The 13,348-nt window shown below is 51.0% G+C and overlaps 4 protein-coding genes across 4 annotated transcripts; 3 read left to right on the forward strand and 1 right to left on the reverse strand.

Moving 5' to 3' along the window:
- The first annotated feature begins 404 nt into the window (after positions 1-404).
- On the forward strand, positions 405-4,390 carry F4812DRAFT_447255 (uncharacterized protein). The gene has a single exon (XM_047935721.1). It carries the CDS (start codon positions 1,117-1,119, stop codon positions 4,051-4,053), a length of 2,937 nt encoding a protein of 978 aa, XP_047785608.1. The 5' UTR covers positions 405-1,116; the 3' UTR covers positions 4,054-4,390.
- A 916-nt stretch (positions 4,391-5,306) lies between these two features.
- F4812DRAFT_468770 (FAD/NAD(P)-binding domain-containing protein) lies at positions 5,307-6,752 on the forward strand (the record flags this gene model as incomplete). The annotated part of the gene is made up of 1 exon (XM_047938816.1): positions 5,307-6,752. The coding sequence occupies one exon, from the start codon at positions 5,310-5,312 to the stop codon at positions 6,750-6,752; it is 1,443 nt and encodes a 480-aa protein (XP_047785609.1).
- Positions 6,753-8,103: 1,351 nt separating this feature from the next.
- F4812DRAFT_447258 (uncharacterized protein) lies at positions 8,104-10,068 on the forward strand. The gene is made up of 5 exons (XM_047935722.1): positions 8,104-8,543; positions 8,611-8,717; positions 8,780-8,869; positions 8,971-9,359; positions 9,431-10,068. The coding sequence occupies exons 1-5, from the start codon at positions 8,136-8,138 to the stop codon at positions 9,454-9,456; spliced, it is 1,020 nt and encodes a 339-aa protein (XP_047785610.1). The 5' UTR covers positions 8,104-8,135; the 3' UTR covers positions 9,457-10,068.
- On the reverse strand, positions 10,069-12,845 carry F4812DRAFT_453630 (glycoside hydrolase family 3 protein; the record flags this gene model as incomplete). Its single annotated transcript, XM_047936512.1, has 4 exons — positions 10,069-11,884; positions 11,943-12,129; positions 12,179-12,567; positions 12,622-12,845. The coding sequence occupies 4 exons, from the start codon at positions 12,843-12,845 to the stop codon at positions 10,069-10,071; spliced, it is 2,616 nt and encodes an 871-aa protein (XP_047785611.1).
- Positions 12,846-13,348: the final 503 nt, after the last annotated feature.

The following is a 13,348-nucleotide window of genomic DNA, read 5'->3' on the forward strand; positions in this document are numbered from 1 at the left end:
ATTTCAAATTCTGTAATATAATAAGGAGTTGAATTGGATAAGTCAAACATGAAAAGTGAATCATGATAAAAAAAAAGTAAGAATGTCCTTGCACAGTTGTACAAAGTTAATAAGGATGAAATAATTGTGCATTTGCGGGGGACGCTTAAGGTACGCTTAATAACAAAACATACAAACACTATACCTATTGTAGTTATACGCTATGCCTATAATTAACATAGCTACGCCGCGCTCAGACCTTCTTCTGAGAAAGCGCGTAATATCATTGGTTAAAGTATCCTTTAGTACGACGCAACCATTTTCACAAAATTGTGATCTGTCAAACTAGGTCTAGTATTACTTTAGTACCTGCAGATGGTATTCTAGCTGTCTACCTAGAGCTAGAGGTAGTCTCCCCTCTCTGTGCATCAACAATTCACAAGTAAACAGTGAACGCCAAGGATAAGGACAAAAAAAAAGAGGACTTGCCTGCTTGCACAAACGCTTCATGAATTTCATGACCGCCACTTTGTTCCACTCCTCTTTTTTTCTTTTTTCTAATTAATGACATCCTACATACATGGTGAGAAAGCTACCTAATCCTGTCTTTGCATTTTTTATGCGATTGATTTGCGATAGGGTAGATACCCGAAAGTGCTTTCTATTGTCGTTGTTTGCTTCTTCATCTACGTGCATGGAGCTCGGACGTTGCGCTGTTTGACATCTGCCTTCCAAAGTTCTTTTCTCTTCTGTCAACGGTACGTACGTCACTTTATATCCATTATAATCTGTCTCCCCTGGTCCGTCTTATATGAGCTTTGGGACTTGGCAGAGTCTTTTTTTCTTTCTTTTTTTACCTCACAACTTTTCGTCCCATATCTTTTTTTATGATACCTGTCCTTCTTATCACCCTCACTCCCCCTTCAATGTAACGATGGCAATAACCTAATCTATAATAGCGACAGCACCTTTTACGACGTCACGATCCTTAATGGCCTTTCCAAGATACCCTCGCTTTTCACCTACGTATTCTTTATAATCCTAAGTCTTCTATTTTCTCAACTGTATTCCACGTCAACCTTCCTTTTGGTCGCGATTCCAACAGGTTTACCGCCTGGCGGGTAGACCGTCGTCGCGATGGATCAACCTCCTCCGCCGCCGCCGCCGCATGGCAACATTCCCCGTCCCCCGAATCCTAACCTACCACCTGGCAAATATGACATATTCATCATACCGCCGCACTCTTCGGGATCGGGGTTTCTCTACCTCCCTTCCTTGAAGCCGAATCTGAACAGCTTTGCCGCGGGATTCGCTAGTGCTCTGGTCCTGGTTGTTCTAGGTCAGACCATGGCACCGGTATTCCATGTGTGGTGGGGTGGTTTCCAAGGAATGGGGAATATGGGCATGTTGTTATTGGTGATCGCAGTTGGGGTTGGAGCATGGTCTCTGGGAAGAACGCAACAAGGTGGCGGTCCAGCGCCGGGGGGGAATAACGGAAATTCTTGGGGATATGGTCCCGGAACAGGAGGCTACCCGGGCGGCCCGAACCCAACCCCCGGACCAGCCCCCAACGATGATACTCCTCCGCCTCCTCCACCTCACGCCTCACCGCCACCGCCTCCTCGTCATGGGCAAACACCTGGGACGCCGGGTGGAGAGCGCCCTAAACAGTCATGGCAACAACATCATGCGCGAGGTAAGGGACCGGAAGATGCACCGCCGGAACCACCCCCGGAGCCTCGACGACGACCACCGCAGCAACCACCACAGGAACCAGCGCGTGAGCAACCGCGAGAGCAACCGCGAGAACAGCCGCGAGAGTCGCCACGGGAACCGAAGCGAGAGCCAAAACGACAGCCGAAAAGACAGCCACACCCAGAGCCGCGACCTGAGTCACCTCGCGAACCACACCAGGCTCGATCTCCGGAACCTCCAAAAGAGGCCCCTCAGGAGCCTCCCAAGCCAAAGTCGAAGCCAAAGCCTAGGGATCTACCTAGGGAAGCTCCCAAGGAAGCTCCCAAAGAAGTTCTCAAAGAAGCTCCCAGGGAAGTCCCTCGAGAAGTACCCAAGGAAGCCCCTAAAGAGGTTCGCAAAGAAGTCCTGAAGGAACCTTCCAAGGAATCCCCGAAGAAGCCATCTAGAGGGCCCAAAGAGGCTCCCTCAGAACCCCCCAAAGAGACCCCAAGGGAGCCCCCTAAAGAGACTCCTAGAGAAACTCCTAGGGAAACCCCTAGTGAGATCCCTAGAGAGACCCCTCAAGAGCCTCCTAAAGACCCCCCTAGAGAACCTCCCAAAGAGCCTTCTAGGGACCCTCCCAAAGGGGCGTGGGAAAAGGCCAGAGAAGAGACACGACGAAAGGAAGAGGAACGTAAAGCTAGAGAGGAGGAGCAAAAAGTCAAGGAAGCTGAAAGGCGCAAAAAGGAAGAGTTGGCGAAACGTCTAAAGGAACTGCGTGAAAAGGATGCTCGTGAGAAGGCCAAACGTCAGCAAGAAGCGAAGGAGAAGCAGGAACGCGAGGCTCGCGAAAAGGAAGAACGAGAAAGAGAGCAGCGTGAAAGGGAGCAGCAAGAAAAAGAGCGACGCGAAAAGGAGCTACGAGAGGCCAGAATAAGAGAAGCGAGGGAACGTATCCTGCACGAGCGGTTGAACCAGGAGAGGGCTCTAAGGGAGAAGCTTGAGAGAGAAGTTAAGGAAAAGGAAGAGATCCGAATCAAGGAGGCAATTGAAGCGGCTAGGCTGAAGGCAATAGCAGAGGAGGCTCGATTAAGAGAAGAAGAAGCTGCTACGTTAAGAGCAAAGCTGAAAGAAGCAGAGGCTGCCATGCAGAGAGAAGCAGAAGCTGCTGCTAAGCTGAGAGAAGCAGAGGCTGCTAAGCGGAAAGAAGAAGAGGCGGCTAGGGAAAGAGAAGCCGAGAGACAGCGAGAGGCCGAAAGACAGAGGGAAGCTGAAAGGCTGAGGGAATTGGAGGCGGCCAGACAAAGGGAGCAGGCTGCTAGGTTGAGAGAGGCCGAAGAAGCCAGGGTAAGGGAAGCGGAAGCAGCCAGACTGAGGGAAGCTGAGAGTAGGCGAGGGGCATATGCTTACTCGTCGGTCGGGGAGAAGACAAACCCTTGGCCAAATGGAAAGCCACCAGTTAGGCCTCCATCCCCTGCTAGGTCAAGTCCCGCCCAGCCAAGTTCTCCTAGACCAAGCCCCAGTACTACATCCAGCAGGCCCAGCAGTACTTCTACCAAACGACCGCCTCCAGCGGCCAGTGCAACATCAAAGACTTCGAGCGGCGTTAGTGAAGAAACTTACTCGTTCCGACCATACGACCAGCCTAAGAGTCATGCTCGAAGAAGATCGGGCGAGACAACTTTCACAGAGTCATCTTACGCGCCATCCCATTCAACGGCGAGGACAACACCTCCGCCCTCTGAGCATCCGCCTTATCAGACCAATGACCCAGACAAGATCGTTATCAAGGCCGTTTATAGCTTCCTGAACCAATTCTCTAAAACCCCAGCTTCTCAACTCATTAATGGTATAGCACCAGTCACAGACGGTTTGATCCTTCGCATCTCGTCAGCCGGTATGTTCATTGATGATGATGTTCGTAACGAGCCGCAACGAGATTGGGACGTCAAAGCCTGGACACTCAAGACGATGGAAATATGGTGTCCGGCGCATTGCGTTGCCGAGTCTAATATCACTCCCAAAGCACCACCGCCTAGGGGTCGATTCCGATCTTCAATTCGTGGTGACCCGAAAACCCTAACAGGTGAAGATGCCGAGACGTGTGTTGACGAACTTCTGCATTCATGCGGGGACATTTGCCGCCATGCAGCCCATAGGAGACGGGATGCAGCGTCGTCAAATATTAGCAGCTCACGGCGCAACGGCCTCCATATCCTTCGCGCCACGATTCGGGACCAAGATGGGAGAAGGCACTTGTTCATCATCGACGAGGAAGAGGGTTGGAAAGTTGCGCAGGGCCTGCGAAAGCTCTTCCAGGGCACTCAACATAGGCAACTGGGTATCCAATGCATGTCGAAGACAGAAGCACAAGGTATTCTCAACATGTTTGGATGGTGATTCCCGGCAGCATCGATTCAGCTCCAAGTATTTATGGGATATCCTACGGGCGTGCGTAACTAAGCAGACGCTGGAATGTGAAAGATTTGCAGCATTCCACCGATACCCCATCTCCACACTAGTCTAATTACCTACCATGCCTCTGGCGTGGGCCTCGATTATTTACTTTTGTTATGCATGGCGATGCGCGCGGTGTGGCGTACATAGGGGGGTGAATAAGTGAATTTGGAAAGCATCACAATTCATGTCGGTTGAACAAAAGGGTCTGCATGTAGAGTTGGAAATTGCCACCAGTTGGTCAGATAGCCCTGAATATACCACCACTGTAAAACACGAGTCTTCTAACGCGTTGCTACATATAACTTGTGTGAGTTTGTCCCTAGTGAAAATATGATCACCGCCTTTGTACCTCCCCAAAGAGGTATTCAAAGTATGCAAGGGGGTAAGCTTCTCCAACTAGCCGTATAAGCTGACAGGGCTATGGTAGACAGTATGGTCCCAGCCTTTAGTTTATTAAATCTGCTTAGGTACCTCCTGTCATACAGAAGTTGTTTGGATAAGAATGTATGGTGAATGTGAGGTTTAGTGTAGCTTTTCATAAATAAGGATCCACTTCCTAAGTGTATTACAAAAGACAAGTCTCCGAGTTGATTGCAGTAAGGTGAGCTTATAGAGTTGTGATAATGGTGATAGGTTGGTTCTTCAGTCATCGGATCTTCACGCTATCATTTAGGTCGGACGTCTGAGCATAAAAAAACAATATCCCGAACAAGTTCGGGCACAGGTTCGGGCACGGGTTCGGGCATTGAGAAGTGGGGCCGAAATTCTGAGAAGTGCGAACAAACCCACAGCCCCTGAGCCCCTGTCTGTCCTATGCCTGACAAACCCAAATGGATAGAACCATCAGCAATCGCGTCTTGAAATTAAACACATAGTGCAGACATCGGAACGTGCCGGAAGACGTGCTGAAGGTAATATGACCCAACCTAAGTTAGGAGACGCGTTACGGGGCTTGGGTACAAGAAACGGCCCTAAGCGGGCGTAGGCGGATATGGACGGAGGTAATAGACGGCATTGCACGATCAAGTGAATTTCATTCGGTGATACTCGCTTTTATATAATGTAGAGTAATTAACCTCGACTATATAATGCTCGGCTTCTGATGGACTTAGATAGTTCGACTGAGGTTCGATTTTGTGATAGTAAGCAACATTTGCCTACACTCCTAAAATCTGGGCTTATTGATAGTCAACGACATGAATAGTTTCCTCCCAAATCCATCCATCCTCATCAGGGTCACAAGGGGAAGAAGAGTACTCATCCCAAGCCGACACCTTAGCCAACACATCCTGCAGTATACCGTTCGATCCTTCGCCACGAACGGTTCTCAGTACAGTTCCAGCTACAAATATAACAAGACACTACACTCGTCAGTCGGGATGTCTCTAAACATCTTGATCGTAGGCGCAGGTGTCGCCGGTCCAGCCCTCGCACTTCTCCTACAGAAATCTGATCCTAATTACAACATCACCATAGTAGAGCGGTTTCCCTCGCTACGCGTGGCGGGGCAGCAAATCGACATCAAAAACCAAGGCGTCGACGTCTTGAAGAAGATGGGACTTCTAGACGCGATCAAAGAAGCCTGCGTCAACGAAACCGGTCTCGAGGTTGTAGACTCGGCCGGGCGGCGAAAGGCACTCATGGGCATTAACCCCGCCGGCCAAAGGCGCATAACTTTGACGTCGGAGTTCGAGATCATGCGCGGCGACATGGTTAAGGTGCTCTACGACGCGAGCGTCAAGCAAGACCAACAATTGAAGCAGCTCGGGGGGAAAGGGGGGTTGACATATGAATTCAGCAAGGAGCTCACAGAGCTCACCCAGACCGATAAGGGGGTAGAAGTCACCTTCTCCGACGGGAAGAAGCAAAGCTACGACTTGGTCGTAGCGGCAGATGGCCAGGCATCGCGTACTAGGCGCATGGCTTTCGGCCAGGAGGCCAACGACGAAGCCTTCAAGTCCATCGGAGTCCACGCCGCCTACTATGACATCCCCCGCGCCGAAGACGAGGAGACCCTTGCGAGGGTCTACATGGCCCCGGGAAAAAGAATGCTGCTCACGAGAACCAGCGGCCGCCCGGCCACGCAGGTGCTGCTCTTCACCATGGCGGGCGCGGAAGACCTGAGGATGTCGTACAAGGAGTCGGTCGAGAAGCAGAAGGAAGCGTTTGACAAGGCATTCCGAGGCGCCGGTTGGCAGACCGAGCGGCTGCTAGACGGGATGAAGACGACGGGCAACTTCTGGGCGCACGAGCTCGCGCAGATCAAGATGAAGCAGCTGTACGCGGGGCGGGTCGCGCTGCTCGGGGACGCGGGCTACTGCCCGACGCCGTTCACGGGGATGGGGGCGACGGGGTGTCTGATCGGCGCGTACGTGCTGGCGGGGGAGCTGGCGCGGCACAAGAACGACGTGCCTAGCGCGCTGCGGGGGTACGACCGCGTGGTGCGGCCCGGCGTCGACGAGATCCAGAAGCTGCCCACGGAGCTGATGGGCGTCTTCTTCCCGTCGTCCAAGCTGGGCGTCTGGATCCTGCAGAACGTGATGTGGGCCGTGTCCAAGATCGAGCCGCTGACCTACCGACCAAAGCCGGACGGCGCATACGTGTGGCATCTGCCGGAGTATCCCGAGCTTAAGCTGTAACGCGTTGCCTGCCTCGTGGGTTGGACTAGGGCTGGAGCGAGAAGTAGGCATAATTTAAGGGAATGTGTGCGCCGGTGGGCTCCGATGGCATAAAGAAAAGGGTCCTAAGACTGGATGAAGGGGTTCAGATTGCCTACCTATTCTATGAGAATACCCCAGCTGTATATTTTCAGTAGGCATTAGGTATTTTCTGACACTAATTTACCATTTCTACTCTGCGTTTCTGAGTATCGTTTTAATCCACATCTAACCTTGGCCTTTACGTGGTTTAACTGTATCGTATCGGGTCCTTCTAGGTGCTAAGGCGTCCTTCTGGACGCATCGTCGTCGTGTAGAGACGGTAGTTACAGTCACGGGTTTACCTATCAAGTCAATACAGTTGCAAAAGCAATGGGCTCGACCCTAACCTTGCTCTCAATATTTGCAGACTCATATTAAGTTCGTAAATTGCATGTCATGCTCTGGTATATTTATTACCTATTGCCATCTCGTGATCTGTGTCTTCATAATAGTGTTTTATGATCATACATCCAGGATTAGACTAGACTTAAGACTAGTACCTACCTCGCAATAAACCCAACGGCTAGACCATCTCCTATTCGTCAAACGAATTTGTCATGCTATATGAAGCGGTGGCAGGGTTCTCGACCATTTAGGGGTATAGGGGCAGCTAAGGGAGGGATGTCATAAATGAGGTACCTAACCTAAAGTTAGGTATGTACAATACCTATCCATATTGGTGTACAAAATATTAAAAATTTCCTGATCCGGCAGATTTATAATGGCTTATAACAGGTCTCAAGTGATATTAAATTGTATATGCGTTCTACACGTGCGCGGCTCTCCTGTCTCGATACCGCTACCCAAGAGAATATCTGGTCTAGGTGGTTGCACTTCTGTTTCTGCTCTTAGGGTGATATACCTAAATAATTTTGGGAAAGGGTTCTCGGCACGTAATCGTATCCGCCTGCTCTCGTATGTGCTAAGGAAGCCCAGCTCCGTATCATCCAGAAGCGGGTTTTGCGCGGTGCTGAGCTGATGTTCAATGACGTTGGGCTACAAGGAGAAAGACTTGATTCGGCCGCTGGAACACTACCGAGCCCTCTATCCCCGCTTAATATGTCGGAATGGGAATGAGTCTGTGATAGGTAATTTGAGCTTCGCATCAGATTTGCTGTCCGGCCCTGCCCCCCAGATTCTAGGATTATATTACCCGGCAAGGCTACGTCGAGCGGCAGTTGGATTGCTGTACTTGCTGTACCCGGATAAGCACAGATTCCGCCGTCTCGGCGAAGAATATAAGATTGGTGACCTGCCCTGACCCTTCGGCCTTCCCTAAGCACCTTTTCGGCCTCAAGCAACTTTTTCATATTCCGAGGCAACATGCTGATGAAATCTCTTCTGACAGCGGCGGCAGCCGTCCACATCGCTGCTGCCCAAGAACTTATGCGTTTCGGATGTTCCCAGCTTACCATTGACCGAATCGACCCCCTCGTGGAGCCGGGTAGTGCGCCCTCCGCACACATGCACCAAATCATCGGAGGAAACTCCCTCAACGCTTCCATGAAACCCGTCGACCACGACCCGCCTACCGTCTCTACTTGCACCAGTTGCACCTATTCCGAAGACTTCTCAAACTACTGGACCGCCAACTTATACTTCCGCGCCCGGAACGGCACATATAAGAGGGTCCCCCAATTTGCCAACCTAGGATTGAACGTCAAGGCCGGCATGACCGTCTATTACATCCGCGGCTATCAGGCCAACGCTAAAGTTACCGCTTTCCCGCCGGTGAGTGTGTCCAAAACGCCGTGAAAAGTTCCCGCTTATTTTTTTCTTTCTTTTCGTGATATTCTAGGGTTTCCGCATGCTAGTTGGCGACCCGATGAACAGACAAGCCAGCACGATGCAGCGGGGCCTCTGCTATAGATGTGAGGCAAATATGGCCCAGAACCCGTTTGGCGGGCAAGTTACATCCATCCGAATAACCTTATTCATGTCGACCCAGACTGACCGTATATACCCAGAGCACCTTGCACGGGATCCGACACACAGGCATTCCCTAAAGGTGCCTGCGGGGGAGGCTGGCGTGTCACTGTACATTTTCCAAGTTGCTGGTAACGTGGCCTGTTCCTTTCGTGCTGATAAACAAAGATTCGAAGAAACGATAATAAACATAGCCGTGTTATGGATTGTCTCTTACTGACGCGTTTATTAGGGACGGCAAGAACTTAGATTCGCCCGACCACAAGAGCCACATCGCGTACCCTGCTTCAGGAACGTTTGAGAGCGGTGGTGCTTGTCCTTCGACTCACCCGGTCAAGATCCCGCAGATCATGTACGAGATTATGTTTGACACGCGGGCCTTCAACAACAAGGCCGACTGGCCGGCGGATGGCTCCCAGCCGTTCGTCTGGAGCATGAACGACACCACGGGGTACGGTCTTCACGGAGACTACCTGTTCGGCTGGAAGGGCGACGCCCTGCAGCGAGCCATGGACGGGAAATGTTCGGGGGACCGTTGCTCACCGCTAAAGAGACAGACAGACCAGGCTGCTATAGACTGCGTCAAGTCACAGAGCGTTAAGGAAGACATTGGCGACGACTGTAAGTGGTTTTACATATTCTCGCCCATATGAGATATTATGAGACAAATACTGATTCTTCTACCTATCTAGGGCTTCCTACCCTCCCGGGCTGGTAAACAGCCTCCGCCTCGCCCTCTCCCGCTCTCCCTCCAATTTGGAGGGAGGCATTTGGTGCGAGAAGAGATATTATGGTATAAGTCTGGCAGTTATTATATACACGGAACGAGGTACCTGTGTACCTAGTGAATTGAAGATGAGACGTTGTGGTACCTGTATTAGGTTACGGGGGTGGATCTACGCTAGCGTCCCCAGAAACCTTAAGTTTAATTTGGCTTCATACCCAGGTATACAACGTTTGTCAGCAGCTACTTTAATCAAAGGTACCTTCCAAGATTCTAGAGACCGCAAGTGCTACCTATAAAGTGCTACTCATAATTTTACATCTTAAGAACCGTCTCTCGTCAACAGGTATCTATGTACCTACCTTCCCAATTACACCCTTCACGCCATCACATTCAATGTCAATCTCTGGGTTTCGACATCAACTTGCACCAGGGATTTACCTGCTAAGAGACACTTTTTATACGTTGCAGTCCAAGAATTAGTATTATAGATTATATATACAAGACTTATTTTTGTGTCACCATTGCTACAGATAACCAGCAGTTCTGCTAACTATTATATGGTGATATTTGATATTTGATATTTGATATTTGATATTTGATATTCTAATGTAGCGGGGCGCTTAGTGGCAACTTGCGACTGCTGGGACCGACAAACACCGTCTTGGGGGAACTAGTGATAACCCAGTTCTGGTATTCAACATCCCAATTGCTGACGTCCCGTCGCGTCAAAGTCGCCGAAAAGACCGCCGTACAGCCGGGTTCGATCCGAAAGCGATCGAAGCCACGAAGAACCACCGGCGGATCATCCTTTCCGCCCAAAGACACGTAGAGCTGCGGGATCTCGTCACCAACCACGTCGCCGGTGTTGGTAATTTTAGCGGTCACCGTATATAACTTGTCGAATAGTTGGGGGTTGCCGCCCGGTTGATCCGTGAGACCCGGTCCGGCAGGCCCGAGATTTTGCGCGCCGGAGTCCAGAGCCCCGGGAGGAAGGAAATCTTTCGCAGTCTTGCCGAACTCGGGGTCCATGGACGCGTCTTCGAGAGAGGAAGTAGTGTTCACGTACGGATAAATGTACTGCCAGATGTAGGGGAAAGAGGATTTCGGGAAGAGGTAATCGTCAAGCTCTGTCGAGTAGTTGCCGAATGTTGGGGCTTCTGCTCCTTTGCCGGTAGTGGGCTTATAAATCTCGGCATTGATCTTCTCAACTCGGATGTCCGAGTACTTGAAGGTTGTGTACGACAACCCGAATCCGAATTCGAATATGGGATCAATATTGGCACGATCCAACGCCCGGTAGTCGATGAAGACACCTTCAGTAAAATCCTGCTGCGGCGCACCGTGGCCGTTATTGGGCTCGTACAGAACGTCGGCGCCGTAGTCTTCTCGCTTCTTCGCCCACGTGAAGGGGGTTCGGGCAGCGGGATTAACCTTGCCGTATAGCACGTCTACGATCGAACGGCCGCTTTCTTGGCCGGGCAGACCAGCCCATAGGATAGCAGTAACGTTTGGCGAATCGTACCATTCCGATACGAGCGTTGGTCCGACCGAGTGGATCACAACAATCGTGTTGTTGCACAAGGCGGAAACGTTCTTGATGAGCTCGTCGCCGTTGCCCCAAAGCGTCAAGTTGCGACGGTCGCCTTCGTTGCCGTCTACATCAATATAGCCTTCACCGGAGTCGGCATTGACGAAGACCAGGGCAGTTGCTCCCTCTTGCTTGACCAACGTTTCGATCGTCGACGACGCGGAATTATTCAAAACGGCTTCGATACGGGTGCGGTCCTCGAGTGCTTGCACCTGTAACGCGTCGATAGGAGTGACGAGGTAGGGGAAGTCGGCAGTTCCGGAGCCCCATCCCATCGCAAGAGTTCCCAGATTACAACCTCGGTCCGCACATCCGTTCGGGCCTAGCGGGCTAGGACCGGCGTCCTCTCCGATGACTGCGAGGAACTTAGGCTTCTTCAGCGGGAGGGCGCCGTTATTCTTGAGCAGCACAGTTGACTTAGCGGCTATCTCCCGGATAAGATCGCCATGATCCTCTTGGGCATCCACATGCCAGTTTATCTGTTGATGTCCCTCGTTGGCGGCGAAATGGATAGGCCCAAAGGTATCCCGAGTCCACGAATCGAAATTAATTGGGGTCTGGTCCAAGGTCCTACCGACTTTGAAATACGCCGCCATTATTCTCATTGCCATATCGTCAACTCGGTACTGGGGGACTGTTCCATTTAGCACCGCAAGAGTAAGATTTGTGCCCCAGAAACTAAACCCGGAGTTGAATACGGTATCTCCGGGCATCGCCATATCCAGACCGGCGACAGCGCTGGCCGCGCCAGAATGTTGGGCTTGCCAATCGCTCATTACAAATCCCTGGAAACCCAATTCACCCTTTAGGAGGTTGTTTATGGCCTTGGAGCTATGAGATGCTCATGTCAGCAAGGAGATACAGCCTCAATCAACGACTTAGGACTTACTTCTGACAAGAATACGAATTGTTAATTTGCGTGTACGCGCACATGATAGAACCGACACCTGCACGGACCGCATCGGCGAATGGCCATAAATACAGTTCATGCATCGTCTTGTCGTCAATGTTTGATGAGAGGGCTTCGGTGATGTTGTAGCCACGGCCCTGAGATTCGCCGACTTGTCTGAAATGTTCTGCACTTGTGTTAGCAATTCTTCTTCAGGGCCCTTGCTTGTTTCTTACCTTGCTCGTTACCGACGAAGTGCTTAGCGCAAGCAACCACGCCCGCGTCTTGGATTCCCTTGACCGTTTCTGCTATAGCCACGCCGGTTAGGTACGGGTCGGGAGAAAATCCTTCCCAGTTACGTCCGCCGACCGGGGCGCGCCCGATAGGCCCTGCTACTGGCCCTAGAAGGACGTCGACACCTTTAATCTTATTCTCCTCGCCCATAGCCTTTCCTCGTTTATACATAAGGTCCCTGTCGAACGAAGCTGCTACGGTTTGACCAGATGTGAAAGCTGAGACGTAGTCCGCAAAACGTATGCCCAACGGGGAGTCCTGCATACAAAGACTCCGAAAACCTAGCCGGGGAATAGAACCGACTTGGCCGACACATTGTTCTCCTTGCCAGCTAGATTTTGTCAGCCGATATAATTTTATAACTGTCAGGGACACAACTACTCACCCGACACCGGTTGTCAAATTGACCTTCTCTGCTAGTGTAAGCTGGGAAACAAATTCCTTAGCTTTGGCGTAGGCCTCTTCCCATCCTAGAGCAGTAGGGTTCATCCAAGGTGAAGGATAGTGCGGCTCCGAGAAGGCGAGATCTCGCTTTTCGACCTGAGAATTATCAGATATTACGAACTGCGAAATCGGCAGTATTTGCGCCCAAGATCTATGAAGCTGCATGATGGAAAAAGCAATGACTGGGCTGTAATCGATTTACAACGTAAAAACACACACAAAAAGAAATGAATCCGAGCCGCTAGGCTTCAGATGAGATGCGGCCGGCGCGAACGAAAGATTAATTGATTTCAGCGCAAATTTGAGGGTAATTGATGACAGTTTACATTATACTATGGGAGACATGAAGAATAGGCTTCGAAGACACCCGAAGGAGATACAGGAGAATGCATGGATGGGGTAACTAACCGGATTCGCTTCTGCATACCTGGTCACTGCCAATAAGGCGACCCACGGAGTAAACTGCATCGCGGCTATCATACGGTGGTAACGGCGCTAGGAAGTTCGCTCGTAGGACCTGTGTTCGAGTCAACGGACCGTAGTGAGACGGCGGGAGCGGCCGCAAGTCTCTGGCTGTCCGATGGGAAGACAAGGTGATGTCCAAGAGGGATAGACCATCAAAGGATGATAGGATCGAGCACAGGTCTCCCTATTAATAACTTCCAAAA

The sequence above is a fragment of the Daldinia caldariorum genome (genome assembly GCF_022478825.1).
Source record: "Daldinia caldariorum strain CBS 122874 unplaced genomic scaffold F4812scaffold_28, whole genome shotgun sequence".
Classification (NCBI taxonomy): domain Eukaryota; kingdom Fungi; phylum Ascomycota; class Sordariomycetes; order Xylariales; family Hypoxylaceae; genus Daldinia; species Daldinia caldariorum.

Bases quoted from the DNA above. Each gene is read 5' to 3' on its own strand.
- F4812DRAFT_447255 (XM_047935721.1), top strand. From the start codon at position 1,117: ATGGATCAACCTCCTCCGCCGCCGCCGCCGCATGGCAACATTCCCCGT.
- F4812DRAFT_447258 (XM_047935722.1), top strand. From the start codon at position 8,136: ATGCTGATGAAATCTCTTCTGACAGCGGCGGCAGCCGTCCACATCGCT. The intron at 8,544-8,610 runs GTGAGTGTGTCC...GTGATATTCTAG, and splicing joins AAGTTACCGCTTTCCCGCCG to GGTTTCCGCATGCTAGTTGG. The intron at 8,718-8,779 runs GCAAGTTACATC...GTATATACCCAG, and splicing joins GCCCAGAACCCGTTTGGCGG to AGCACCTTGCACGGGATCCG.